The sequence below is a fragment of the Lasiodiplodia theobromae genome (assembly GCF_012971845.1).
Source record: "Lasiodiplodia theobromae strain AM2As chromosome Unknown scaffold_31, whole genome shotgun sequence".
Taxonomy (NCBI): domain Eukaryota; kingdom Fungi; phylum Ascomycota; class Dothideomycetes; order Botryosphaeriales; family Botryosphaeriaceae; genus Lasiodiplodia; species Lasiodiplodia theobromae.
This window is the reverse complement of record NW_023336510.1, coordinates 40,037-66,941: the sequence shown is the minus strand read 5'-3', so window position 1 is coordinate 66,941 and position 26,905 is coordinate 40,037. Positions and strand designations below refer to the sequence as shown.

Genomic DNA, 26,905 nt, shown 5'->3' with positions numbered 1-26,905 from the left:
GTCGACGGGACCCTTTTGGCGATCGTATCGAAAGAAACACTGGTGGATAATTCGTGCTGCGGAAGTGGCTGGCGCGATTCGGATGGCTTTCTAGTTCTTGCAGAGTACGAGAGGCAAGCCGGCAACTTGGTATTCCGCGGTCCCCTTTCGTTCCTTGTGCAATTGCGACCCTAGGCTCGGCAGAGAAGCAGCCCGCCCCTCCGCTTTTCTTATGTACTGTTACATTGCGAGGCGAGGAGTCAAGTGTCGTATCCGTTCGTCGTATTCGGATTCCAAGAGCGAAAAAGGGTTAAAATCCCCCGTCTGCCTCGCCGTGGAATTGCCAACTGTCTTCTCCTTTAGCTCAGGGACCGAGCGACGTACTATTTTGCAGTCCATGGATTTCGGAAACCTTGACGATCAGAAAGGTGTGCATCTCGTGCTCGGGACCCCTCTCGGGTTAGAGTCGTCAGGCGAAATCACAGAATCCTCGGCAGATTTGGTCGAGGCCAGACTAAGTTTCGTCCGTAACAAGCTAACATCCTAAAAGAAAGGTAGCGTTGGTTCAAATGAAGGAATACCGCTAGGGTTGTATGGTCTCCTACAGGACCTCGCAGATAACACTAACCCCGAATAGGCAACAACAGCAACACACTACGACCGTAGTTCATTAAAGTTGAGAAAAAGCTAAGAAGCCAAGGTTTCACGAATTCGCGGCACTATTGACTGCTCGTACTTAGCCATGCTGGATTCGCTCATCCTGTTCATGCCCCAGGACACTTTAGGAAGGCTACCCCTCGTACAGCGGACGCGATGATTGGCCAGACACTATATTTACTCCAAGTTTTGTACGACTTCAAACGGTGGAGACGGGATGCCATCATCTTCGGGACGAGGCCAAAAGACGGAGAGGATTCCGCCATGTTTCAATGCGGAGCTCGGGGTTGTTGGCAGAGCTCGGAGATAAGATGCCCGACCCTTCGCCTTTGAGCAGATTATGACCATCAGGCGGGTCCGACGCCCTACAACGGTGGGTCATCGCCGCTCTCTGATTTGGTGGAAAACCGGGGCTTTCTCCAGACTCTTCTGCCCTACAGCCAAAATAACCTTGTGCTTGCTCCGCTGCTTAAAACGACGACGGCCGTCCTGAAGACCTCGGAGAATGCAGTGTCCTTGAGCTTAAACGAAAGTTTAGGAGTTTTATGAAAGAAATTCTTAATGGATGAGCCCCAAGTCCAGAATAGAGGCAAGAATGCGACAGTTTCATAGTGGTGTTCTACGTCGAGGTCTCAAGAGGAGCACATGGGGACTCACATTTCGCAACAGTTCTTAAGAAAAGAAAAAGAAAAATAGAACGGAGCAGTTGCCGTTGCCATACAGCAATTGCGGTTGTCATACAGTAGTATGCACAAGAAAAGGTCCCCTCAATTATACCCTGCGATATATATAATCATTTAGGCGAACACGGCGTCCCAAGCCTATCGAAGAACTTGGATTGATAATGCCAAGATGGTGGTTGATTAGGTCTGTGTGTCGCATGAACCGCAGTGGGAAGCTTAGATTGGAGTACTTCCATGTTGGATTAACCCGAGAGCATCCCCATCGTGTTGGTTATATCCCTTCTTTCTCCACTGCAGTCCTTCTCGGCATCGGATCGGAACAAAGATGGGTAAGCAGGTATTTTGCAGGGATACTCAGCCGCCTCTATTACGAGCACAAGATCTTATACAATACAGTAATAGTGTCGGGAGTAGATCACAGATAGGGCGAGTCTCCTCTATTATTCCGTATCGGCAACAGGGCCGATGCATCGGACCGATTGTGGTCAAGGCTCGGGGTCCAAATGCCGAACAGCAGCGCCACAGACGCCAGGAACGCATGATGTTAAGACCACCCGAGATTCTCGCTTCATGGCACTTTTTTTTTGTGGAGAAGGATCGAAGTGCGTTCCGGAAGCATGTCCGCTGGCCACGGAATCATACCGCGCAGGCGTCGTCATCATGCGTTTGCATCACAATTAATCCTTGACTTGAGCCCGGGCTCGAATTGATTCGAAACAGGAGATCCTTTTTTGAACGCCAAAATTATACATGTAACCCTATATACAGTATTCCCTTTTTGATCCAGCCAAGAAGTGAGAAATTAGACCTTTACTCAGAGAGCGAGAGACAGTTGCATTGCGCCGCCTCCTTAGTCAATATGCAGCCGCCAAAGCTCCCGGCCGAAGCTCGACGTGTAGCCCTCACGCGTGTGCATGGTGAGGACGTTGTCGTTGATGAGCACGTCGCCCTTCTCCCAGCCCTGATACAGACAAACGCGGCGGTCGAACAGTGCGCGCTCAATAGCAGTGCGGATGCGCTCGTCCTCAGCCTCATCAACATCCTGAATGTGCACGTGAGTAGGCGTGAAGCGAGTACGCTCCTGGGGCCAGAACTCGTGGTAGCGGATGCACGGGGTGCGGGTCTGGGGGTGGTCGACGACGAGCGGCAGGTCGCCGAAGCGGCTGTGGTCGAAGGCGTCGGTGATGACGCACCACTTGTGCTTGCGCAGGTCGTCGGCGGTGTAGCCGCCGGTCAGGTGCTGGAACAGCAGCGGGCTGGTGGCGAACAGCGTGTGGCCGTGGCCCTTGGGGCTGGCCGTCACGGCGACGAACATCTGGAACAGTGGCGGCGTTGACACGCCGTTGACGACCTTGAACAGGCCGTCGTAGTGGAACGGCATGGGCTCGGCCGACAGCACGTTGTTGAGCCCCTGCGCCTCCTCGCCGCCGTCCTTGACCTCGAGCAGCTCGCCGAACTTCCACTTCATGATGGTGCCCATCTCGCGGCCCTTGGAGAGGAAGGCCTCGCGGTCCGTCGTGCCCGCCAGCCCGCGGAGGACGACGGGCGAGTTGTGCTCCGAGAGCTTGCGCACCTTGTGCATGTCGGCTGCGGCGAAGGGCGTGTTGGGCGCGTAGCGGATCAGCAGGCCCATCGGGTACGTGTGCTCGATGGACACGGCGCTAGGGAGGTCATAGAGGGCAGACTTCTCGCGGTAGCACCACAGCTGGCCGTCGGCCTTGTACACGGGCTCGAGGTCCTTCGCCTCCTTGACTTCACGGCGCGTCATCGGGATGAAGGAGCCGTCCAGCCGGCAGGTCATGACCGAGTGCCATGGCGTGATGGGCCGGTTCTGCACGTTGGGCATGACGGTAATGGGGATCTTGGTCGTCGAGTTGGCTGCATGGATCGAGAGGCGCACCGAGTCGGGGAAGGCCTCCTTGACGCACGCTGCGTAGCACTGGAGAAAAGGGTGAGTATAGGATTATCCCAGGTTGAGGGGGCTCCTTACCTTTCCGCGGGCGATCATCTGCTTGGACACTCTGGACACCTTCCTCTTGAAGGCCTTGCGGCTTCCAGTAGACGCATCACTGTCCGATCCGCCCGACGAGGAGACGCCTGAAGAATCCGACTGCTCTCCCGAAGCCTCTCCGGCCTTGCGGAGATCGCGAGAGAGATACTTGAGGTAGCCCATATATGTGGCTTTGACACTCTCGTCGGCGGCGATGTGCTTGTTGACGTCATAACCCCTCTCACCGTACGTCTCCATAAGAAGCTCACGGACCAAGGGGGCGGCCTTTTCGTAGCTGGCCGTGTCAGTGTAGTGGAGGAGCTCCGCCGGGAGCTTGTCCTTCAGAGCAGGCATCATGGAAAGACGAGCGAAGTGAATAGAGTTGCAGTCAAGCTCAATCGCCATCTGGCGAAGGAGCTCCCCATACTCCCACACAGTAGAGTCTGGGACGTCGAGAAGATCTAAGATCCGTCAGTGACTGAAAGCGAGAATAGAACTGTAAAATTTGCTGACCGCTGTAGACAATTCCATCAGAGACGATGGTGAGCTCGGCGCCAGGCGCATACGCATCTTTGATGTTATCGCAGAAGCCTTGGAGATGCTTCAGCGCAACTTCCTCTGCCTTGTCCGGCAATGTTCCCAGGACCTTGTCCTCGGTGTTGGGCGATTTGAAGGGAAAGGCGGGAAGTGTGAGCGAGATGGGCGTCTGTTTTTCAACAGCCTTCTGGATCAACGGGAGAAAAGTATTCCGAGCCTGCGGAATGATCTTGGGGTCAAATGGGGAGGCCTTTAGCCGGTACGACTCGATGACAGAGAGGACATCGTCGGCGATCTGGGCGGGCGAGCGCTTGGAAGCGGCTACGGTGTGGACAGACATGTTCGCGTGCGATTATGTCCGCTGTGAGAAGGCGAGATGGGGCAGCCCCTGCTTTATGGGTATCCTAGGGCAAAAGAGGGTCTTGGAGAAGCGGGGAGTGTTGGGATCAATGGTGGAAGCGAGCGCATTAAAAGCTCTTGCGACCTGCAGCTGCACTTCAACACCACCATATATATCTTCCTTCAACGATGATGATCCCTCCTCGTACGCAATCTCTTACTACAGCTCTTGCCAACAACATTCGACCTCGGTCTCATCGGCACTCGCCGTCTGAAGCACTGGGGTGGCTCACGCGTGTGCCTACCCATCCCGCGTGAGGTTCCCGTAATCGGCAGCTCGAATGATCCAAGGGCCTTCTAATCAGAAATTAGGCAAGGCTGTGTCAGCTCGAGCGTCTTCCGCGGCTTGGTCCCGCGACGGCTTTCCTTGGAGGACGGATCAGATATGATTTCTCTTCTAGTCTCGGGGAACATGTCTCGGAACAGCCGTGCTAACCGAGTGTTTACGTCCGCAATGCTGTACAGAGGTTGCATCAGGCCGTGAATCCCCACACCACCATTGGACCAATGACACCATGGCTGCAGCGCAAATCTTCTAGATTCACGGGGGATCCCGGCTGCTATTGGTTCTGGCCTGACCGGAGTTATCGCGAATGTGCCCCTGGCAGCTATTTGAAAAGCCGCGTTGTGGATCCCGTCCCGCATGATTTCGGCAGTCGGGCCAAGATCGAGGCTGTGGCAGCGGGCCTCAGTTCCAGTAGCAGCACTTGCAAGGAAGAGAAAAAAAAAGCGAGCAAGGACTAGATCGCGACACGCAACCCCTTGATAACCTCGGCATGAAAACGAATTTTACGATAGCGCCCGATGAAGAGGAAAGGGTGGCAAGAAAAGTTGGCAGGTCGCAACCCGAAGGAGAAGGTCGTTTGATTTCCCGAAGCGGCAAATTAGCCGCAGAGGAATTTTATGCTTACTGCGGCACCTTATGCAGAGCAGCCCTGCGCCACTCTACCAGCGGTAGGGCTGCTCGAAAGTTTACTGCTCCCACGTGGACTGCGATTCAACGCCTGGACAAGAGGCAGGAAAAGCTTGTAGTGCGGGAACCGGGACGGCAGTTGAGCAGTCGCCATCTGGATCGGCTGATCGCCCCATCTCCTGAGGCTTGATGGGGCTCTTTCGGCCGCTTGGCGATCCCCAGCAGCGGCAGCTATCGGGTCGTGCCGTAACGAAGATTGACGTCTGAGAGGCTGAGAAATGTCGTGCGGGAGGATTCCGCGCTAGATTTTGGCAGGCCACACAGAAGAAGGACGTTCGAAAGCACACAGCTCCGAACTTGCGCCGTGCTGTGCAGCAGAAGACGCGGAGAATCACCACTGTCCCAGGCATGGCCAAGCGAACACGAGCCTGTTTCATACGCCTCGTGGCTACGAGGGACGTGCTGTACCCCAGGCGACTTCCTGTCTCATTTTTTCGCTTTGCCACTCTTCGGGAGAAGGCATCGGGCTTGGCTTGCGTCTGCATCGGCCGCGTCCGATGAGAAGTGATCTGATCAGGGTGGCATTTGGATCAGACGAAAACTAGTGCGACGTCTAATAATGGTGTGCTTTCGCGCGGAGTTCTCCTCGGTATCCCAACTGATAGTGTGCCCCACCTTTCTGCTATATGCATCCCGCTTTCTTTTATCTTTGAGCTCCGCCTCCATCAATTGAACAGCTCACACAACGACAACAACCATGGCCGTAAAGGAGATCTACACCGATTTGACCATTATTGGAGGTAAGTGGAGCTTCATGCAGGGGAATCGGTTTCGTAGCTTACGAGTACGGCACAGCTGGTCCTACCGGCCTTACCATAGCTTTGCTGGCTCGCAAGCTGGGACTCAATGTTTTCATTGCAGGTAAGACCCAAGAGCCAGCAAGATAGCAGGACCAGTACTCAGACCTCGCCTCAGACAAAGCACCAACCTCGCTTCCGGTTGGCCGTGCCGATGCCCTCAATGCAAGAAGTCAGCAAACGTTGGAAGTCGTCGGCGTGCTCGACAAACTGGAGCCCAAGGGTCTGAAGTGCAACAGTGAGCAGATACATCCAGTTAACAAAACACAGCCTCTAACGACAAGCAGCCAGCTCGACCTTCTCGGACGGCAATTTCATCTCGCGGCAGAACAAATGGTGGGTCTCGCTGCACAACTGCTTCCGGCCCAACTTCCTCATGATCGGCCAAGCCGACGTCGAAGCCGCCATGCACGAGATGCTGGACATCCCCTGCTACCACGACCACGAGGCCCTCAGCATTGAGGAATTCACCGATGCCAACGGTGAGGACTTTGTGCGGACGACGTTCAAGGACAAGGTCGTCGTCAGCAAGTATGCGGTAGGTGCGGACGGCGCGCGGTCCATGGTGCGCAACCAGCTGCAGATCCCCTTCGAGGGCGACAAGCCCAACATGAACTGGCACGTCCTCGACACCTTCATCGACACCGACTTCCCCTGCTGCCCGGAGATCATCACCTTCCAGGTGAACGGCCAGGCACGCATTTCGTGGATCCCGAGGTAAGACTCCTGATGAACAAATTTCCGGGACCATGTTAACATCTCCTCAGAGAACGTGGCATGGCCCGCTTCTACACGCTGCTGGAGGACAACTCGCGCGCGGACCAGGCCCGCATCGAGGCCGAGATCCGCAAGTTCCTGGCGCCGCACCGCGTCGACTTCAAGGCGACCGAGTGGTTCAGCATCTTCGAGATCAAGGAGCGCGTCGCACGCACCTACTTCTCTCCCAAGCAGCGCGTCATCCTGGCGGGCGACGCCGCACACATCCACGCAGTAAACGGCGGCCAGGGCCTGAACACGGGCCAGGCCGACGCCTTTGCGCTTGCATGGAGGCTCGCCCTCGCCGTCAAGGAGGGCTACCACGGCGTGCTGCAGAGCTACGAAGACGAGCGGCTGGCTACGGCGCGGGGAGTCATCGATGTTGCGGCCAAGTTGGTGAGGAGCACGGTCAAGACGGCGACCGAGTATGTCGAGTTGATTGAAAAGAACGCAAACTACATCACCGGTAAGTTTGACGATATGAATGAGTGAAAAAGGAAGCTAATTGTGAGGTTTCAGGAATGGGCGTCACCTACGAAAGCAACACGTCAGTCATCCAGGGCGAGCCGGCAGGCATTTTCATCCCTGGCCACCGCACTCCCGACATCTTCCTGCACGCAAGCGAGAACGACGAGGGTCAGCGCCTGTACGCAGCACGCTCGTACGGCAAGTTCCTCGTCCTCTCGCTACGGGGTGCCTCCTGGAGCCCTCCTTCGGCGCCGTGGGCGGACTGGGTGGAGACTTGGGATGTGTCTGGCAGTGCGGAGCCGAAGCCGGAGGTTGCGCAGAAGTTTTCGAAGATGACCAACGTCGGCGTCACCAACGACAAGCCCGTAGAGATCGGAGAGGCCGACTTCGTCGTAGTGAGGCCCGACATGTACACTGGCTACGCGGGCAATGACGTGCGCGGCTATTTCGAGAAGGTCTTCAGCCAATAGGCTTGTACTAAGTAAACAAAAATCCACTACAGTGGAAGATCGATACCCCATGTATATAGGTAAAACTTGATCTTTTTTCTTGCCTAATTACGCCTACACCCCTGCCCCCGGTCAAATCGAACTACCTATGACTCGCAGCACCTCATCAATCATAATACTTCTCGTTAACACCAGCAATAATTTCCTTCTCGCGCTGGTCCACCAGCCCCACCCGGAACCTGTGGTCCTTTGCGATCCTCGCCCTCGCCCATTCTGTCAAAACGTAACTGATCAGCAATCCGCATTCATCATCTCGCCCGCTTCCTCTAACCCGCCGAAACTCGGCGCGCCAGTCCTGCCTTATACGTGCGGCATTCATTCCGCCCGAGTGAAAAAGGAAAAGAAAAGACAGAATAGGAGAAAGAAGAAAGAAACGTACCTTCAGCCGTAACATCCTCCTCAAACACCCCCTCCCCACTCCTGCCCCCACCACCACTCTGCTGCACCCCCAACCTCCTCAACAACGGGCTCTCCACCGGCCGCAACACCACATCCGCCTCCGGCCTCGCAAAATAAATCAAACTCAACCTCTTATCCCCCGCCTGATCCTCCGGCGGCCTTACGACGCGGTGCACCGTCGACTTCAGATACCCCCCACTCAGAAACTCCAGCGCATCAGCGATATTCACGATAACAGCGTCACGCGGCGAGCGCACGTGCTTCCACTGACCACCTGGTGTCTGCACCTGCAGCCCCGCGACGGGCTGGTGGAACAGGAACGTCAGAGTGTTGTAGTCGGTGTGGCCGCGCGCCCAGATGTTGCCGCCCGCGGCGTCCGCGGATGCCGTGCGCGGGTGGTACTGCATGTAGCGCAGGTACTCGAGGCCCCGTGCGGCGTAGCGGTGCTGGCGGACGAAGTGGTCGCGGTCGGGCAGCTCGAGGGCGTGGGCGAAGAGGCGGAGGAGCGGGAGGAGGAGGGTGTTGTGGATTTTCTGTGGGGGTTGGTGGCGGTGTTAGTGTGGGTGTGGCATTGGCTAGTTGGTGGGGAGGATTTATACCAGAGAGAAGTCCTTGATCTCTTCGATGTGGTCGTTGATGATTTTCGGATGCGGCCGCTCGTGCTCTGGTGTGAATTTGGGAATGTTGTAGCGCTCGTCGTTGTCGCGCGCCGCCAGCTTGCCGGTGGATTGAGGCTTGTAGCCGCGGAAGTCGCCTTTGGCCGTGTCGCAGATATACTTCAACTTTTCTTCCAAAGGCAGTTCGAATACTGCCTTCGCTATGGCGTATTGGCGTCGGATCTCCTCGTCGGTGAATCCATGGCCGGTGACGTAGAAGAAACCTATGCGTCTGGTTGGTCGAAGTTGTGCATCGCTCTGAGGAGGCCTACCGTTCTTGTTGATGAAGCCAAGGACCTGTTCTGCCAGCTCTTGTATTCCATTGGGGTCGTTGATCTTGGAGATGTCCAGAGCCTCGAGGTCTGCCCAGTCCACTAGACAGAATCAGAACTGAAGTATATGGATACCAAGAATATATTCCCGTTACGTTGTTCTTGCGTCTCTGGGGGATACTCATAGTCGGGAAGATCGGTTGTTGTTTTGGCCGGCGCCATAACGTTTCAGGAGATATAAAGAATCTACTTATAGAAACAAGAACCGGCTGTTCAGAATTACACGGATGAAGGTAGAAGAAACTTTGGGGTGAGAGCAAGAATGTGATGCTCGCTCGGGAGCAGTGAACCTTTCTCTTCACCTTCGGCATAGACACTTCTTGACGTGATCGCAAGGCGGGGTAGCTCCATTCGAGCTCTTTGTCGTCAGATACGTGACAAAAGTCTACCAATAAAATTCACGTAGAGTCAGAACGTGCCATTGGCGGTCGGGATGGCGTGCTACTGGGCCGTAACGAGCACCAGGAATATCCGTTTCAAGCTCTGCAACTTAATTGGCCAGAACGTAATGACCCCGCCAATACATCGGAGAATCTCCATTGAGATATCCAGGCGCATGCAGTGCTTTGTTAGCTGGACGGAACACTGTCGTTTTACGCGGAGCTTCTCTGATGGGGAAAGTGGGGAAGGTAAAATAGCGCAATGCTCGGGAGGGCGGAGCGGGCCGGACATTGCGTCTTTACTTGGCATCAACCCATGATGATTGATTAGATAGCATTTGATCTCACAGACCATGATGAACATTCTGGAAAAACCGGGATGATTGTCGAACAGAGATGATCGATGCACAAGCAAGGAAACACAGGCATCGCTAAACCACGGCGATCGTGGGAACGACATGATCAACAGGAAAGAAATCCCGAAATCCCTGCCGCCAGCCCCCGATTTAGCGTCAGGATTAACTTGTTACGGTATGCAACACCCTAAAGTAACGCTACTTATATGTCTAATAGATGAATCAAGAGAGTCCTGGCCAATGGGGAAACAACTAGCCACAATACCCCACAGCATCGCCATCCGAAAAAGGAACAGTGATCGTCCATGACTCCTCCAATCCCATGCCACTGGTCGCCAATGGTGCGGGGAACATATGGTTGAGTCGTTGGCCATTGATCTGCGTCGAGTATACTCTTCACGAATATACTTTGACCAACCCCGAAGAATATGCTCTGAGCAGGCAATCATCTATCCCTGTAAACTTTCAGATTGTGCTATCGTATCCCAAAACACGTTATAGAAGCCAAAGTCATTCCAAACTCCAACACTCCAACTTCGGCGAGGCAGTCTATTCCACATTCCGGATCCCCACTTATGCTCCTTGCTCCTGACTTTCCTTTGGGGATCGTGTGACTATTTTTGTTGAACCGCCGGGCCCGGTGCATAGTCTAGGCTTCGTCGTAAATCAAAATCCGATCATGATCCCCGCTGATATTGAGCTTCGGACAAATAGAAAGAAAACTCAATGGCCCCAGCCGAGCTGTTGTATTCAAAGCAACAGAAAAGTGATCTTGCAAACGCCTCAAGATATTCAGCAAGTAGCACCGATTGCTTTAAGAGGTTTAATATTGTTCCAAACGCCATGATATCTCAGCCTTCAACACGAGCAAGTACAATACAGCCGCCATGACTACAAGAAAGGTCGATCTTGTAGATACAAATGCTACGCTCTTTGAAATCCTTCGGACAACAAAACAGAGATATTCAGACGACCACTCCAGATTGGAAAACTCCAAAGCAGAGGAAAAAAGGATTATGAAAAATCCGCGGACTTTTACTGCCCCTGTAGAGAAGAAGAAAAAAAATAGGAAAAGCAATGCGCTCAAGAAGCGATTACTGAATTTCAAACCGCCAAATATGCAACGCGAGAAAAAGAAAAAACAAGGCTCATAAAACATTTCCAAGAGGATATATTCTCGTTTTCAGATTTCCAGCATCAGAGCAAACCAAGGCCGATTCCTTTCTGCTCATTCTTTCATCTCGGCGGCGGAGATTTCGACTTCGCCCTGGCCTTTAATATTATCGACTGCCTCTCCAACCGCTCAAACTCCTCGCTCGCCAGCTTGGCTCCCTCGACCCGCGCCTTGATCTTCCTGAAGGCGATGTCGCGTCCGAAATTCGGGCTCCAGCTCTTGGGCTTGAGGTCGTTGTTGAAGGGCGAGAAGCCGCAGTCGTCCGTGGCGCCCAGCTGGTCGCGCGGGATGTAGAAGCTGGCTTCGAGCAGCTGGTCGGCGATCGACTCGGGCTTCTCGACGTGCGGCGTCAGCGGGTCGACGCAGCCGATGAAGACAATCTGCTTGACGCCGTCCAGCTTGGGTTCCAGGTGCTTCCCTATCAGCTTGTAGAGCGTCTCCTTCTCCGGCTCCGACCGCATCTGCATCAGGAAGTAGCCCACTCGGACCTTTAACAGCTTCGGCATCAGCGAGTAGTATGACTGGAAGTCCGAGTGGCGAGTGTCGCAGTCGCCACCAGGACACGTGTGCAGGCCAATGTCGACGCGTTCCTCAGGGGTAAAGTGCGATAATACGTCGTCCAGCAGCTTGATGAAAACGTCGATCAAATTGGGCGGGGATCCTTCCTGGCACGCGAGCCGACCCTCGGTGAAGTCAATCGACACACGCACCGCACCGGCCTCGAAGCAACCGCGAATATCCTTGACGCACTCGTCGACAATGTCCTGCATAAACTGTTCCTTGGAGTATCCGGGCACTTCGCCGACGTAAAGGAGGTACATCATCGACGGTGCGATGACAGCAACCTTCATGCGCTTTTTCGTGGCATACTTAAGAGATGCCCTGAAGTTGTCGTATGCGTATGTCTGGTAGCGGAAGGGCCCGGAAAGGAGACGGGGTAGTGTACGCGTGTGGCCATCCTGGAAGGTGATTGTAAAACATTGGTCGTCGACGGTGAGGTTTGGGCTGAGGCCTGTTCCATTGAGGGTGCTGTAACAACGAATCAGTCCAGTCCGGCCTCACGTGGTCTACAATTGGCTTACTCTGTGACAGGGTACGTCGCAAAGGAGCTGCAGCGCTGCTCGCCGTCGGTGGTAAAGTCCTGGCCACTGCGCTCCAGGCGCTCAATGGTATCCTGGACGGCCAGGTCCTGGGCATCGAGCAGATCCTGCTTGGTACAGCGACCAGCATCGTAATCGGCGTAGGTCTGCTGGAGCTCTGGGATGACGTCAGGCTGGGCTGCAGGTGTGAGGCACAGCAAACGGCTGTCGAAACGCGGGACGGACGGGCAGTCAAGACGGGCGACTTACGCATGGGACGCGGCAGGGAACCCACACTTTCGGTGGGAACAATTATGGGCATGTTGGCGTTCAGCAAGAATGGACCTCTGATGAATTTTGAGCGTGTGGGAGCTCTGGGACGAGGTGCAGTGATGATCCCCGCAGCACTTGCATTGGCTGGCGGCTTGTTGGATTGAGACGGGCCCGCGACAGCAGTGGGCCAGTGGAGAGCCTACAAATGTATACGGAGCGTAGCTGATCTGCGGGCGGTTCCCCTTTATTATTCTGAAGGGTGCGGGACGTGAAGAAGTCGACCAGGGCGGGCGTGGGGCAGGCGTTGCGACGCGGACGGCTCTCCGCCAGGGCTAAGCAGCGCAGCGGGCAAGTCTAGCCCAGCGCCATGCGACGGACCCCGGCCGGGCAGGAGAATTTCGCACGATAAGCGGGTGCCATGTGTGGCCCATGGCCCCCGCCAGGCGGCGGTATAAAGCTGTGGCTCGTGGCCGCCGCCGAGTCGTCAGGCCCCCTCCCGCCAGAACCAGCCGCCGGACGCGCGACCCTGCGGCAGCGTCAGTCCGCCCTGCGCCGCTAGGCACAAATGCCGCTCGATCAGCATCCGTGGAGGATCCGCGTGCATGAGAAGCGCCACTGGCAGCGGTCAAAACCTACGCTGAAGACAAAGCCGCTCACGTGTCGAGCCACGGGCTCCCGAAGAGCCCCACCCCCCGGTACCTGCCGCCGCCCGCCCACTGGCCGCCGTGGATGCGCCGTTGAGCAACCGTTTGCTCGGCCAGCCTCGGAGCCCGGAAGTGCAGGCATCCCCATGCGACCGCGAGTCGTCGCTCATCTGCCGCGCGCAACCCTCTCACACGCGCGCGCCCACGCCTGCTCGACCGCGTCCGGCACGTCGACATGGGCGATGAATCCTTTGCCGCGCGGGCCATAGCCATTGGCGTCGTCGCGCAGCCGAGGGATCTCGCCTAGGAGCAGGTCGAGGAAGCGAGCAACCTCCCACAAGCCCGCCGGCTCAACGGCTGGAGTGCAGTAGACAATGCCGGAGCCCGCGCTCTCCACCTGCGGCACGAATGTCGGGCAGCTCAGCACGCGGGGCCTGACGTCGTCAAAGGCCTTCTCGAACGAGGCCACGGTGCGGCACGCCATTGTGGGATCCTGGACGACCAGGAGCGTGCGCGGTGGTGCAACGCCATGTCGTTCCAGCAAGGCGCGCGTTTCCATGGCATTGGCTCCGCAGTTGGTGGAGCGGTCCTCGACGAGCACCGTCACACCCGCTTGGCGAATGGCATCTGAATCGTAAAAGCGGTCGAAGACTTGGGCCAGGACGCGCGACTCTGGCAGGCCGCGAATCGCCGGGTAAAGTTCCTGGTAGCGGGGATGGCGCGAAATTGCGTGGTAGAGGAATGGCGTTGAGTGGCCAATGCCTCCGCAGATGACCAACGTCTTGGTCAGGCGGGGGCGCGCTTCAAGCGCTGAGAAGACAACGTCGGCGCTGTGCAGCACGGCCGACACGCACAAGACTAGGCAGTCTACCGGCTCGGCGGCGAGGACATCAGGCACGTCCTCAGCGCTGAGGAAGGCGGCAATGGCATTGACGTCTGCTGCGCTGAGCTGGTCGGCCATGGTTGAGGGATGCGTAGCGTGAGACGTGATCGAGAAACTTGGTTTGGCGGTCGTCGTGGTAGGTTTTGGCCCGGTCGAGATGTACCAAATAAGCGAGCACGTGCTGTACCTGCCGTTTGGGTGCAGACGGGACAGCAACGCCTCGCTTGTGGCAAGAAGCGGCAGAAGTCTTCTAGCCTCACCACCTCCAGCCGCCTCGCCGCCGTTTTCTCAGGCACCCGTTGCTCATGCTGTCGCTGCTCGTATTCCTCTTTCCCATGCGCCTTTCGCACCGCCACTGGACCCTTTCCTACCATCTGCACAAGCGAAAGAGAATACGATGATGCTGGCTGGATCCGGCAAGCGCGCCGTTCAACGCCTGTGCACCGTCTCTTTAGCCTGGCGTTAAAGTTTATCGCCCTGAGATGGCTTACCCGTCTCACGTCTGGCTAGAGCATGCAGGGTTCGGCGGCTTGGTGCCGACGGTGTGGCGCCTGGGGATTAGCACGGCGAGCTTTCACGTCTAATCCTGCAAGCCTAAACTTGCGGTCCGCGCATCCTCCCGTCTACCGTTTGTCATCGCGTGCAGCTGCCCTTTCAACAACTAGTACTACAGCTTTCCGGTACAATGGTTCAGGTACAACTGCCTGAACTAGCGCCTCGGCGAAATTTAAGCCTGCTGCATTGCCTCCCTAAATCCTTCAACACCAACGGAGATTACAATTAAGGCGAGCGGAAGCGTTACTTCCCGCCTTACAATCTGTCGATCGGTGATCGGCCGGACCGTTACACAAAGCCGACGCTTTCATCCGGAGCCCTCGGATGAGTGAAGTTAATTACCTTGTTCCGACACTTCTGCATGGAGACGTTCGTATGTGCCATAAAAGCCACATGGGATATTGCTAATAAGCGGTGTGATGAGATCCCTAATTAACTGTGTGATCAACTGCGGAGAAAGACAAAGATAGAAAAGGGACGTTGCATTCGAATGCTGCGGAAGATCCACAGGCTAAAAATATGAATTGATGCTATGCTTCCACACCCTGAAGCCCACAGTACTAATATCGATCGACATCATCGCAGCACAGAGCCGCGTTCGGTTTGACCGTAGAAATAAAAATGATTGATCTCTTAATTTAGTACTAAAAGGGTAATGTTGCGTCAGCCAAGAGTTTCTTCACAGGATTTTCCACAAAAACTTTATTCGAGAAAGTACTCACGTTTATGCGAATCTAATGGTATATATGAACATCGACAAGAATGAAAATTAACAAAAGAGAGGAGCCCCGTCACATCATCATCCCACCAACCTCACTGCTCTCCTGACTTAGTTCTTGCCAACGTTCACCTTGGCGTCGACGAGGCTACCGCTGGCCTTCTCGTCACCGTTGCCCTCGGCGGAGAGGAACGACAGGATGTGGCCAGCGTTGACCGGCTCACGCTTGCTGACCCTCACGGAGGTGACGGCAGCCTTGCTAATATCGCCCTTCTCGTCGCCATTGCCGGCTTCGGCCAGGAACGAAAGGATGTGGTCGGAGTTGACGGCCTCGGCCTCACGCTTGCCAACCCTCACAGACGTAACGGCAGCCTTGGAAATGTCGCCCTTCTCATCACCGTTGCCGGCCTCGGCCAAGAACGAGAGGATGTGGCTCGAGTTGACGGGGTCACGCTTGCCAACCCTGACCGAGGTGACGGCGGCCTTGCTGATGTCGCCCTTCTCGTCGCCGTTGCCGGCCTCGGCCAGGAACGAGAGGATGTGGCCCGAGTTGACGGGGTCGCGGGCAGCCACGCCGTTGGGGTTGATGGGGGCGGCGGTGGAGAGAGTGGCAGCGCCGGCCAGGAGGAAGGTAGCGAGGGTGAAAGAACGCATTGTTCCGGGAAATGAGCGATGTGCGGGTCGGCGAGGAGACGGAACACGGAACGAAGGCGAAGCCGGGTGAGGAAACGGAAGGCTTGGTAAAGGCTTGGGGTTTTGTTGTTTGATAAAAGAGCGACGGCTTGCGTTTGATTTGCCCTGGTTGGTTGCGTCGTTGGGGCTCAGGGGGAACTGGGGTTGACGCGTCGGGGAGGGTGTGGGGCTGGCAAGCGTGCGCTTGGGTCTCCATGGCATCAGTCCGCGGGACGACGCCATGCTTGTTTGGACGTGGCGCTCGTAATCTCCATGATTGTCGTCGGTCCGCCGCGCGCTGCGTTGTGCTGGTTTGATGAATACTGGACCGCCCCGTCAACACGCTCTGACAGATGGAGAAACAAGCTCTAGATCTGCCCGTCCAAGGCAGCGTAGGGTGCCGGAGATTGTTTCCCCGTGGTGCAGCGCGTGATTTTCTGCCCTGTGGGGATGCCGTTTGATCGGCTTTGCTGGCGAATCAGCGGATAGCCCCTTGGACGGAGGCGATCTAGCATTGACCAGCGAAAATCAAGATGCATTATCGGTGAGCAACGCTTGGACTCGCTGTTTCTCAGGTGAGATCAATGCAACCGAAAATGATTTCGATATTTCTTGTCGGCATGAGTGCTTGATCTTGCCAATGCCGCTCCGCTGCAAGAAATAGCTGAATTGGCGGTCAGCGCAAGACCGAGTCAAAGAATTCATGCACTAGCATTGGCCGATCAAGTGAGTACGAAAGGTGGAGTCAACGCGTCTACCTACTATTGTACTGGCAAGGACGTACGTCAATATATCGAGCACAGAGCCGTTAAAGCCACGTCTGCAGCGAAGGGCAGTGAAGGTTGGGGCGATAAGGGTGGCTGTCGAGATGTGGAGACGTCAGCGGAGTGATGGCTGCATCGGGAAGTGATGCAAAGCGGGAGTGTGTTGAAGCACCAAGAGCCGCACATAGTATTTGCCCAGAATAGAAGGCCTCCTAATGGTGAAGAGACAGATGAGTCAGCCAACAAGGAACGCGTCGCGTCCCCGCGTTGTCACATGCGGCCAACCAGCCACCCAGCCTGGGGCCAGACCCTCCGTCGACGTCACACTTTACCACTCTGCCAACAATCATCTTGCCAGCTTCCTGGCTTGCCACTCTTCAAGCGGCAAAGATCCAGTCCACTACCCCGGCATGCCCCTCTTCGAGCGCCAAAGATCCAATCCGCTACCCTGTCAGCAAGCTCTGCAAGCTCCGCCAACTCAGCAGACTCAGCAAGCGCTGCAAGCGCTGCAGGCTCAGAAGAAGCTCGACTCAGTCCCAACGCCACTCGCCATAATGTCCTCGCCATCGCCCTTCATCTCCCGTCTCGCTGAATTCTTCATCAATTCCATCCGTCGTCCATCATGAGTGCCAGCAACAAGTCGAAAGCCCCCGCGAACAAGGCCATCAACGGCTATGTCCCCGCGTACCAAGCGCCACCCGAGCCACCCGCTCCACTACCAGTTCCGAAGGTGGAGAACAAAATTGAGGTGCCCGAAACCGTCCAGATCACGACCATGACGGACCTGGTCGAGCGAATTCAAGGTATTTCTCTGCCGCGCTCCGTCAATGGCGGATGAGCATCACTGATCTCAGCTCAGAGAATGCTTCGGTCCTTTTCCCGGCATCCCCGCGTCTGAGAGTCACCACTGCCCTCGCTCCTTCTGGCCTTCTCTGCCATGCCGTTGTGCTTGGCCCGAAGAATGAGGAGTCCAAGACGAGTCGCTACAAGCTTTTGTTGAAGGGCCCGGGAGTGCCTGGCGTCAAGCATGAACCTGGCAGAGGTCGGAGAGAAGCTTTGATCGGCCTGCTGGAAGAGCTTGAGAGGAAGGTCGGTAAGGAAATGTTTACCACCTGAGGACTGTATAAGCCAGCAGAGGACCTGCTGTCCTCGACATGTAGATGTTTACGACCTTGCAATGAACTACATATACTCAACCCAGTGATCAAATTACTCGCTTACATACGGGAATTCTGCTCCAAGGAACATAGGAACGAAAGGAATACATACATTAATAAGTGCTTATACGTATCAGAGCTGGCCGAGAGATTGGTTTCGTGCAGCCATCCTTTTTGCGGAAATAATCTGGATCCATCATCTCTTCCTCATATAAAAAGTCATCATCGAACAACACTTCAGCATCCTCATAGCCATCCTCGACACACGTCAACGTGAACTTGATGCCCGAGTCCCGCCGTGCCACCTCCACTGAAGCTTTGGTTACCGGAACGCCGTAAGCGCTCCCGATCGAATCCTCCAAAATCTGCACACCGGCCCCGACGACGAGAAGCCCATCAGGGCTGCTTTCCGGTAGCCCATACGTCATGCTTCCATAGTTTTGCATCGGATCCTGGTAATGATCGTCCTCGTACTGTTCTCGGCTCCATACCACGGCATCGAATTCAATCGTTTGGTCTGGACTTGCACGATGCGCCACTTCCTTTGGAACTTCGAGTGTCGACGGCGACAGTTTGTGCCTCGAGTTTTTCGCACACTGCCGGAGTATCTCCTCAACTTCTGGTGCCATGCATTCGATCATTGCGCAGAAGTTTCCGTGGTCCGTGTCGGTCGGCGAAATATCCGCCTCGAGCTCGCGCACCGAGACAGTCGTGGCCCGGGATCGCGAGCTGAAGTCCAACGGCATGGCATCAAGCCTTTCCGCGCGGCTCTCTTCCGGCAGCTTGGAGGGAAGACCAGCTTCCGTATCCTTATCTGGTGCCTCAGTGTCTGTCAGATCTCCGAGCACAGGCTGGTTTGTAGGAGAGCGAACTTCTACCGACTCAGGCAGTGGATCGTGGGATGGCCTGTGAACAGTGATTTCCATGAAGTTCGTGCTATCGCTGAGTTCCTTATCAAAACGTCCGTATTGACTTGAATCTCTTTCCTGGTCCCGGCGTTGAGCAAATTGGATTTCAGGGTCCTCTGGGCAAAAATCTCTCATGCCGTCGGATGGCTCCGTGGTCATTTTCTCTTGGGGGTTTTGTTTAATCTCATTCCAAGGCCGATGGTAAAATGATGACAGCCAGGCTTGAGCGGTGCTCAAGGAACCTTGATGCGACATGATGTGGATTGACGCTGTGGAAGTGTTTCCGTATCGTGGCCAGTTGACTCTCTACCTCGGAGAATCTGGAAAGTCCTTGGTTTGGATGGGCAGATGGGGCAGGACCCTGGGAAAGTTTATGGCTGAGCCTCAGCGGCACAGTAGCAAGCAGTGGGGGGGGGGGCGTTATTTCTTGTACGGAGCTGATTTTGTTGGAAACAAGGCTGGGTCCTCTCGTGACACGGAGCCCTTGCCTTCCGGTCCCCGCGCTTAGCTGGCGGATAGCCTTCGATCCGTCGATCCAGACACTTGCGGCACAGAGAAGCTGGGCTGAGGTGAGCATGGCACCCTCTTCGCGTTATGGCGGTTGGGGTCCGTTGCCAGCCTTCCAGACCCCATTCACGGCTGATCGGCCAAAACGTCCTCCCCATCTCGCCTGCAACATGCGTTCATCATACAGAGATCAGCTGCACCCTCAGGCAGCAGGCCTAGATACACAAAACTGCGGCACAGGTGTAGCCCGATGCTATAGCTACAGTTATTCAAACCAGGCAACAGTTGAAGCACAAACGAGATTCATTACTATAAATAAAGGCAAGGCACCCCAACACTGTCGCCTTTCGAAACAACTCCAAACAAAACCTTTAAATAATTAGTTTGGAAGACGTCTTGAACAAGCTGCGCGGTTCGCTCACAGCTCACTGATTAACAACACTTGTAGCCGCGCGGCTTCGGTAGATGACGTCGATGCGGCGGCGTGGGCCCTACATACCCGAGGGAGCGGTTGCGATGCAACTAACCGGGAACCACCGTATACCTGGTTGCTTTTTGGCCCCCATGACCCCGCACCTTGCTTTGTGCCATTCTTTGGCTGTTTGTCTTATGATCTTGTGCTGCCGTGTAACCGCATCTTCTTCTGCTATAGAAGCTCTTGATATGTTTTTCACATGGCGCATTCCGTGATTTTGGCTCTGACGCCATAGATGTCATACCTGCAGATTCACGAAAGAGACATTCGTCCCGGCTCTTCGCAATAGGAAGTCCCGAGAATGCGTGAATGCAGAATTTATGCAGGTAAACAGGAATATATGGAAGATCATTGATTTCGATTGGATGTTGCTTGAGATTGGACCGCGAACAAATCACTACTTTCTTTTTTTCTTTTGTGCTTCGTTAAAAGACAGAAGGCACTCCCGGTTCTTCACTAAAACAGCAGTTCTTATCGAGACAACTCCATCCCCAACCATGGCCGTTCTATGCAAATCACGCTATCAAGGTGAAACAAGGAAATTCAACGGTGTTTCCCCTTCCCCCCGATGACTTAACCATGTTCGCCGAATATCATTTTTCTCATTTCCTCATTTCTACCAAGTCACTGCCCTTCCAAGATTGTACATACGTTCTTCTCTTCCTGTAGTTCTCAAGGACACTTATAGAAAGGTGGTGTAATTTTATTGGCGTTGATTTAATGTAATTAATATTGAGTTTGAAATTTTTTACTTAAACTTCAAACCCCATGGATCGAGCATCGACTTCGTTGCCCGCAGACGCACGTAACGGCAGGGCAAGCAAGGTACGTCCCTACATGCATATGTAAAATAGATCCTTGCGCTCACTTGCACGCAATTACACGCAATCTTCGGCAGCATGGACTTTTCACATTCGTCATTTTGCCTTTGCATTGAAACCATCAACGGCTGTAAGTTCTGCCTCGCAGCAACTGAAAAGCGGATCTCTTGCTTACAAGGTGGATACAAGGTAATTAAGTAATAATTTTTCTCAGGTACACCCTTTTTCAACCCGATTCCTGTGACATAAAGGAGACGCACGGTGCTTGGTGGTCGACATGGATGTGCTTTACATTTACAAACGACCACGGAAAAAGTCCCCAACTGCACGATCCAATCCGAACGTGCCAGGCCCCCATGATGCATGACAAGTCACCGTTGCCTCGCCTACGACCAACGCAAGGGACAAACGAGGCAAATGTCTCTCTGTCACATGTCGCAGAGAAATCCGCAACCTCACGCTCCAACACAACCAACCCACAAACCGGCCCCCAGAACACCAACATCCCACCATCCCTCCTCCAACACCTTCCCCACCTCACCACATTCCTCCACTATTTCCCAACCTCGCCGGCGGCAGCGGTAGCATCCCCACCGCCGTCCTCACTCCGCACTTCTCCTCCTCGTCAACATTGCCGTCCACACTACCACCGTCTTCAAACACACACTCCACGCACCGCGCGCACCGCATGTGATCGCAAAAGCGGTGGCGCCCGCGCAACGGCCCGGCGCAGAAGAACAGGCCGGCGTCGTTGAGCGTGCGGCAGTGGCAGCAGCGCCAGGGATGATGACTGCGGGCGACGATGATGACGGCAGGGCGGTGGCTGTGGTTGCGGAAGCACACTATATGGTGGCTGGAATGGGATGGAGGTGGTTTGGGTAGTGGTTGTGTGGTAGATGACATCTTGGGGGTTGCGGTGTTGCGGGAGAAGCGTGGTTGTTTTGTAGTCTAGGTGACCTCTCGTAGCGCTGGTGGACTTGAGCTGCGTCTCTGGCGATGCAGCGTCTCCCGTTGGTGAAATGCTTTGGGGGCGATGCTTATGAAGGTATCTGCGCAGCTTCGTTATGTTTTTATACCTCTTGCGGCGGAGATTTTGCCTGCGTTGGGTGATGCTTTGTGTTGGAACATCAGTGAGACTTTGACAAAGAGTCTAAAACAGAACATAGGAAGTGGCTGGCAGCAGGCCGTATTTGAGGAGTGCCATTGGGATAATATTCTTCCAAGCGTTTGAAGTCGAACAGCAGAGTGAAAGAAAACAGCCACGTCGGATTGTTGACACGTCCCTATAAACGATCCTGGGAAAAACTGTACCGAACAACGTCAAAAGTGACGCAAGCTTCAAGAAGAAAGGTAACATAATAGAGCGAGCAGAGCACCGCTTACTGAAAGCCTTCAACACCAGGTCTTATCCTCTTTCCTCTATCCCAATTACCCATTTGCCATGCATTATCCACAATCTCACATACTCTGCGTCCCCAGCTTCCTATTCGGCAGCAGCGCAACCGAAAGCACGCATCCCAGTGTCACGCCGCCAGCCAAGTACAACACGGCGTTGATATCGCCATCACCGCTCTCGCCCTTCGCGTACAGGCTCTGCGCGATCAGCGGGCTGATGATGCTGAACAAGCGGCCCCAGAAGCTCGCGATGCCGCAAGCCGTGCCCCTGACGGGCGCTGGGAAGGCCTCCGGAGTCCAGCCGTACAGGACGGCGTTGAACATGCTCTGGAAGAAGTACTCCATGGCGTTGAGACCGATGTTCGATGCCTCGGAGTTGACCGAGGCGAAGATGAAGATGGAGGCGCCCATCAGGCCCGCCGACACCGCCATCGTCCACTTACGCCCTATGTGCGGCACGTTGTAGAGCAGAGCCCCGAGTGCCACGCCGAAGACGCCCGGGAAGTAGATGAGGAGGTAGGAGCGGTAAGTGAAGTCGAGAGAGAGGTTGAGCGAGCCGTTCTTGATGGCGATGATCTTGGGGAGATAAGTGCCTGTTTGATGGAATGTTAGTGCATAGGAACTGACGGGCAGGCGGGGTTGAAAATCTCACCGGCTACGGTAAAGCCCCAGTAATCCATGATGTACGTCAGCCACACCAAGATAGTCAGACGCGTCATCTCCCAGCTACTGAATAGCAGCTTGTACCTTTCAAGCTCCAAGCCCACCTTCTTGCCCAACGAGAGATCCCTCTGGGATTTGCCTGCTCCAAGTCCAGTCGTTCCTGAGAATTGGTCATGTTCGCTTTCCAACTGCTCGAATGACTCAAGTCTTAACCTCGAGTTGTGCCCGTTAATCTTTGCAATGTGATGGATGACTTGCACGGCTTTTTCATCTCGTCCCCTATACACAAGGTACTTTGGCGATTCTTTCATCCTAAATATGATGGTGCGGATGAAGAACAGTGAAATCGTCATGGCACCGAGCGTATACATCAGATATCGCCATCCCATATTGTTTGACTTGGAACAGCATTCAGCGCCGGGGGCAGAATTTCGGCATGATGGGAGCGGATTAGAATCGGCGAAGTTCGGGGTGCACGAGTGCGCTGGAATGTATGCGTACGCGAGTGCTGAGCATATGAGTACTCCGAGCGGCTGGAAGATCGACAGCAAAGCCAGGAGGAATCGTTTGTTCTAGAATAATTAGCGCTAACTTTATTTTACAAGCAAGTGACTTACTTGAGGGATGAATTCTAGCGTAATGGTGGTATCGATGGGGATGTTTCCCCCAATACCGAATCCTGTGAAGGCCGTGAGAACCAGGAAAGGGCTGTACGAGTTTGGCGCCCCCAGGCAGATTCCGAAAATCGAAGCAATCAAGACTGTAAGGTTGAAAGCCCATTGCCGACCTGGAAAATATGGTCAGCTTCTCCTATGCCAAAGAATTTTGAAGTCGGGTCACCAACCAACGATATCCGCCAGCACTCCCCATACAAACGCGCCTGTCTACTGGTTAGTTGCTGCGAGGATTTTCACAAGTATCAAAAGTACCTGCGGTCAACCCCGCGGAAAATGACGTCGAGATATTTCCCGATTGGTCATCTGGACACAAACAAAAGAAAAAGTCAGCAGAAATGACGACATTGATTAGCAGGAACTCACTTCCAAAGCCAAACTCCTGCTGCACAGGACCGAGGACCAGGCCAAACGCGTTGGCCCACAGCAGATCCAAGAAGTAACCGAAGCCGCACATGCACCAGACGTACCACTGGTACTTGCCCATGCCCATGGCGTCGATCTCCCGGTTGATGAGGACGCACTTTTTCTCGAACAGCGAAAGGCCCTCGGCATGCAGGGCCTCGGTCAGCGAGGTCGAACGCTCCACATCAACTGCGTCGCCGCTTAGGCGTTCGGGCTGAAAGCCCCCGGCGCTCTTGTAGTCGAAGTCTGCCATGAGAGGCTGGAGCGAGGGGTCTTTGTCGTCGGTAGTGTGCAGATACATCGAGGGGATCGAGGCTTCGTCGGGATCAAGGGGTTCATTTATTGCCGGGCTGCGGGTGACGACAAGGGGCTGTTGTGCTTCGTCTTCCCGCTCGTCATGGTACGAGCTCTCGGACATAATCTTTTTTTGGCGGGGCGCGCGGGGGATCGAGTGCTGTTTTTGAATGAATGGGAGTCAAGTCGACGTCAACAGCTGCGAGTAAGCTTGATGCATCCCGCGTGGTCTCTGCTGTGTAACGCGTAGTTCCATGGCATCAGCGTCGGGCTAAACGCGATGCGGAAATGAGCTAGCGGCTGGCGTATTGGGGGGTGGCACCCGTGCAGGAGCGTTGCGCCTGATGAACCTTGTGCTCTGAGGATATAAAAGCATCCTCCGTCCGTGTTTTCCTCCTTCATGTCACTGATAAATACTGGAGTTTTTTTCGCGTTGAGACCTGGTGATTTCTTGACGCGTCGGAGCATCTAGTTGAGAGGAAAGGTCGACGTACAGAACTCGCCGGGAAGTCGATGACGTGCGTCATGGGCCTTTGCGGATGCCGCACGCGACGGGAGACCGCAACACCAACCTCTCGCTTATCTGGAACCAACCCCACTCCGCCCCGTATGGCGCGATTTTTAGCTTCCCCGCCGCCGATCGATCGTGTCCCTTCCCGCTGTTGTGCCTTGATGAGGTAGCAGTGGAACACATGTTCGACGGCCAAAATATCCGAACCGTCAGGCATCGACCACGCGACGCAGATCCGCATGCGAGCTACGCGGCCGCTAAGAGAAAGACCAGTCTACATCTGCCGAGTCTTGACGGCAAATGGCCAACTGACTGGATGAGAGGAGTTCTTGAATAAAATGAGGATCTACATAGAGCTATGGAGACTCACAGAAGGGCCCTCAGGCCATTGTATCGCCTGACCGGTCAACTCGCCATGTTCTATCAACAAGGAACCCCGATGTGGCTCAATCTTGTCCTTCCAATGTAGTGGGATAGAATGCTTGATCATAACCGTCCAAGTCCTTTTTGAAAAAGAGACTAAAAGGATATGGCAAAGCCAAAAAAAAAAAAAAAAAGACGTGGAAAGACTGCGTACCTTGTGCTAGATAAACATCTGATTCTGAATTTTCCTCAATTAAACATTCACTAGCAGGCTCTTCTTGTACCCCAACTGGACGCTCAGTATTTACAAACAGCATCGAGGACAACTCTACACACCTTTTCCAGTTCCGTCAATAGGAGTAGACAAGAAAACAAGGATCAGGGTCTGCTGGTGAGCTTTTCGCGGATGAAAATTTACAGCTGGTGGAGAGACATAGAGGTGATGAACTGATTTTTGGGGGTGTGAGTTAAATGAGACAGGGTGCGGCACCAATGAATAGAAATAGACATGAACGGAGTTCTGACAGTGAGGGCGAGCGTTGTAGGAGATGTCTATTGCATGAGCGGGAAGTCAGATGTGACCGAGCCCGTGGCAGCAGATGCTTGGAAATCGCCGAGTTTCTGGAGACAAAGTATGGCCCAGTTGTCCGAAAACTCCGCAGCTGGTGACGGGAACCAGATATGAAGCCGTCCACTGCAGGCAGTAGCCCTGCAGGTCGAATCCGCACGGTCTAGTCGCTTTTCGGGTAGGTGCTTCCTGTGATTATCCCACTATGGGGTCTCTATCGGTGTAGCCAAATGATTTACCGGCCGAGGATATTCCAAAGGAGATATGGATAGGTAGACAGCCACCACATGCATTTCATGAGGCTCGGAAACCAGAATTCCAGGTCCTGGAAATCTGTAGATCTTCAATACTCATCCAGCGGCCAAAATGGATGCAGTACTCATCTGGACTCTTGATCCGTGAGCGCGACGAGCCCTTGAAATCGGCTGGTAGGAAGTGAAAGAGTGGTGGAAATGCCGGAGCTGTCAAAGCCCCCACGAGAATGCAACGGAGATGCTCTCTAAGCGTGGGTCGCCAGATGACGCTCGTTGTCCAAGCGTCGGCACGCTAGCTGTGAAAGATCAAGCTCCCGCCACCTGCCGAGGCCTTTTCGCAATTCCAGCACCACGTGTGCCCGCACTGCAAGCACTGCCTCGTCCGCTCCCGATGTGTTCTCAACCCACAGCTGTGGCACGTCCAGTACTTGTCTCTGCAGTCGGCGTGCTTCGAGGAATGCGCCGGGCATGTCGATTCTTCTAATAGCATCGTTCTGTGGTTGGAGATTTGGAGGGGTATGAGAGGGCGTTTCCCACGTCTATCCGAAAGAGGAAAGTGTACAAGACTGTGTTCAATAATGCAAGCGATGATGAGATCTCTGCGATTAGCAGCTTGCTCTGTGAAGTATATATGAAGGTACACTGTCGTAGCGATTTTTCCCGAACGCTGGCCGGAAACGGGCGTCGCAGAATAAAACGGTCTTCAGCCGTGAAAAATTGCCGAGTCATGAGGTCTAGGTCCGCGTCACACAAAATCAATAACAGAAGCCCTCGTACGATAATAATGGTCATCCGCGAATCATGAAACGGATGCAAAAACAAGAGGGAAAAAAAGGAGAGAAAGAGAAAAAGAGCGACGGTGGGTCTTGCTCACCTCTCGCAAAAAGCATTTTGCGAGACGTGGTGTTGATAGCGGTCCCGACTCTTGCTATCCTCGTGAGCGAGCAAAGCATCATTTTTTGCAGATCACTTGTCGGAAAACTGGTCGGCTGAGGGGTGGGGCTCCACTTTCCCAGACATTTAGGTTAGCTCCCGTTTCCTGATTCAGCTGCACATCAGAAATCTCCCGAAAACCTTGATGGACTTGATACCCGAAACTTGGTCAAGTGGTGCCCTGTACCAGGTAGTCCCTGTCCGCGTCCCCACATGTAACCTTTAAAACATGAGACAAGAAGGGCGGTCGAAGCTGAAGGTTCTCGTTCACCGGCATCCGGTCTTGTCTATTACCGTGATCAAAACAAAAGAAAAGTTTCTGCTTGCAGTGTCCCTTTCCCCCC

At 54.5% G+C, this 26,905-nt stretch overlaps 9 protein-coding genes across 9 annotated transcripts; 2 read left to right on the top strand and 7 right to left on the bottom strand.

Annotated features, from left to right (window-relative positions):
* Positions 1-2,169: 2,169 nt before the first annotated feature.
* Positions 2,170-4,186, bottom strand: LTHEOB_9279 (Pyoverdine dityrosine biosynthesis; the record flags this gene model as incomplete). The annotated part of the gene is made up of 3 exons (XM_035518849.1): positions 2,170-3,258; positions 3,310-3,770; positions 3,823-4,186. The coding sequence occupies 3 exons, from the start codon at positions 4,184-4,186 to the stop codon at positions 2,170-2,172; spliced, it is 1,914 nt and encodes a 637-aa protein (XP_035368884.1).
* A 1,729-nt stretch (positions 4,187-5,915) lies between these two features.
* LTHEOB_9278 (FAD binding domain containing protein) lies at positions 5,916-7,709 on the top strand (the record flags this gene model as incomplete). Its single annotated transcript, XM_035518848.1, has 6 exons — positions 5,916-5,958; positions 6,014-6,079; positions 6,134-6,253; positions 6,303-6,732; positions 6,783-7,237; positions 7,291-7,709. The coding sequence occupies 6 exons, from the start codon at positions 5,916-5,918 to the stop codon at positions 7,707-7,709; spliced, it is 1,533 nt and encodes a 510-aa protein (XP_035368883.1).
* A 145-nt stretch (positions 7,710-7,854) lies between these two features.
* Positions 7,855-9,297, bottom strand: LTHEOB_9277 (Flavonol synthase protein; the record flags this gene model as incomplete). Its single annotated transcript, XM_035518847.1, has 5 exons — positions 7,855-7,961; positions 8,128-8,680; positions 8,747-9,027; positions 9,076-9,177; positions 9,231-9,297. 5 exons carry the CDS (start codon positions 9,295-9,297, stop codon positions 7,855-7,857), a joined length of 1,110 nt encoding a protein of 369 aa, XP_035368882.1.
* A 1,810-nt stretch (positions 9,298-11,107) lies between these two features.
* Positions 11,108-12,446, bottom strand: LTHEOB_9276 (Methionine vitamin-b12; the record flags this gene model as incomplete). Its single annotated transcript, XM_035518846.1, has 3 exons — positions 11,108-12,074; positions 12,128-12,323; positions 12,395-12,446. The coding sequence occupies 3 exons, from the start codon at positions 12,444-12,446 to the stop codon at positions 11,108-11,110; spliced, it is 1,215 nt and encodes a 404-aa protein (XP_035368881.1).
* A 761-nt stretch (positions 12,447-13,207) lies between these two features.
* On the bottom strand, positions 13,208-14,002 carry LTHEOB_9275 (uncharacterized protein; the record flags this gene model as incomplete). The annotated part of the gene is made up of 1 exon (XM_035518845.1): positions 13,208-14,002. One exon carries the CDS (start codon positions 14,000-14,002, stop codon positions 13,208-13,210), a length of 795 nt encoding a protein of 264 aa, XP_035368880.1.
* Positions 14,003-15,308: 1,306 nt separating this feature from the next.
* LTHEOB_9274 (Nicotinate phosphoribosyltransferase) lies at positions 15,309-15,851 on the bottom strand (the record flags this gene model as incomplete). Its single annotated transcript, XM_035518844.1, has 1 exon — positions 15,309-15,851. The coding sequence occupies one exon, from the start codon at positions 15,849-15,851 to the stop codon at positions 15,309-15,311; it is 543 nt and encodes a 180-aa protein (XP_035368879.1).
* Positions 15,852-17,255: 1,404 nt separating this feature from the next.
* On the top strand, positions 17,256-17,749 carry LTHEOB_9273 (uncharacterized protein; the record flags this gene model as incomplete). Its single annotated transcript, XM_035518843.1, has 2 exons — positions 17,256-17,436; positions 17,493-17,749. 2 exons carry the CDS (start codon positions 17,256-17,258, stop codon positions 17,747-17,749), a joined length of 438 nt encoding a protein of 145 aa, XP_035368878.1.
* A 154-nt stretch (positions 17,750-17,903) lies between these two features.
* LTHEOB_9272 (Phosphoglucosamine mutase) lies at positions 17,904-18,857 on the bottom strand (the record flags this gene model as incomplete). Its single annotated transcript, XM_035518842.1, has 1 exon — positions 17,904-18,857. One exon carries the CDS (start codon positions 18,855-18,857, stop codon positions 17,904-17,906), a length of 954 nt encoding a protein of 317 aa, XP_035368877.1.
* A 3,102-nt stretch (positions 18,858-21,959) lies between these two features.
* Positions 21,960-24,056, bottom strand: LTHEOB_9271 (Membrane transporter; the record flags this gene model as incomplete). Its single annotated transcript, XM_035518841.1, has 6 exons — positions 21,960-22,489; positions 22,549-22,957; positions 23,177-23,346; positions 23,404-23,439; positions 23,489-23,539; positions 23,600-24,056. The coding sequence occupies 6 exons, from the start codon at positions 24,054-24,056 to the stop codon at positions 21,960-21,962; spliced, it is 1,653 nt and encodes a 550-aa protein (XP_035368876.1).
* Between the last annotated feature and the right edge of the window lie 2,849 nt (positions 24,057-26,905).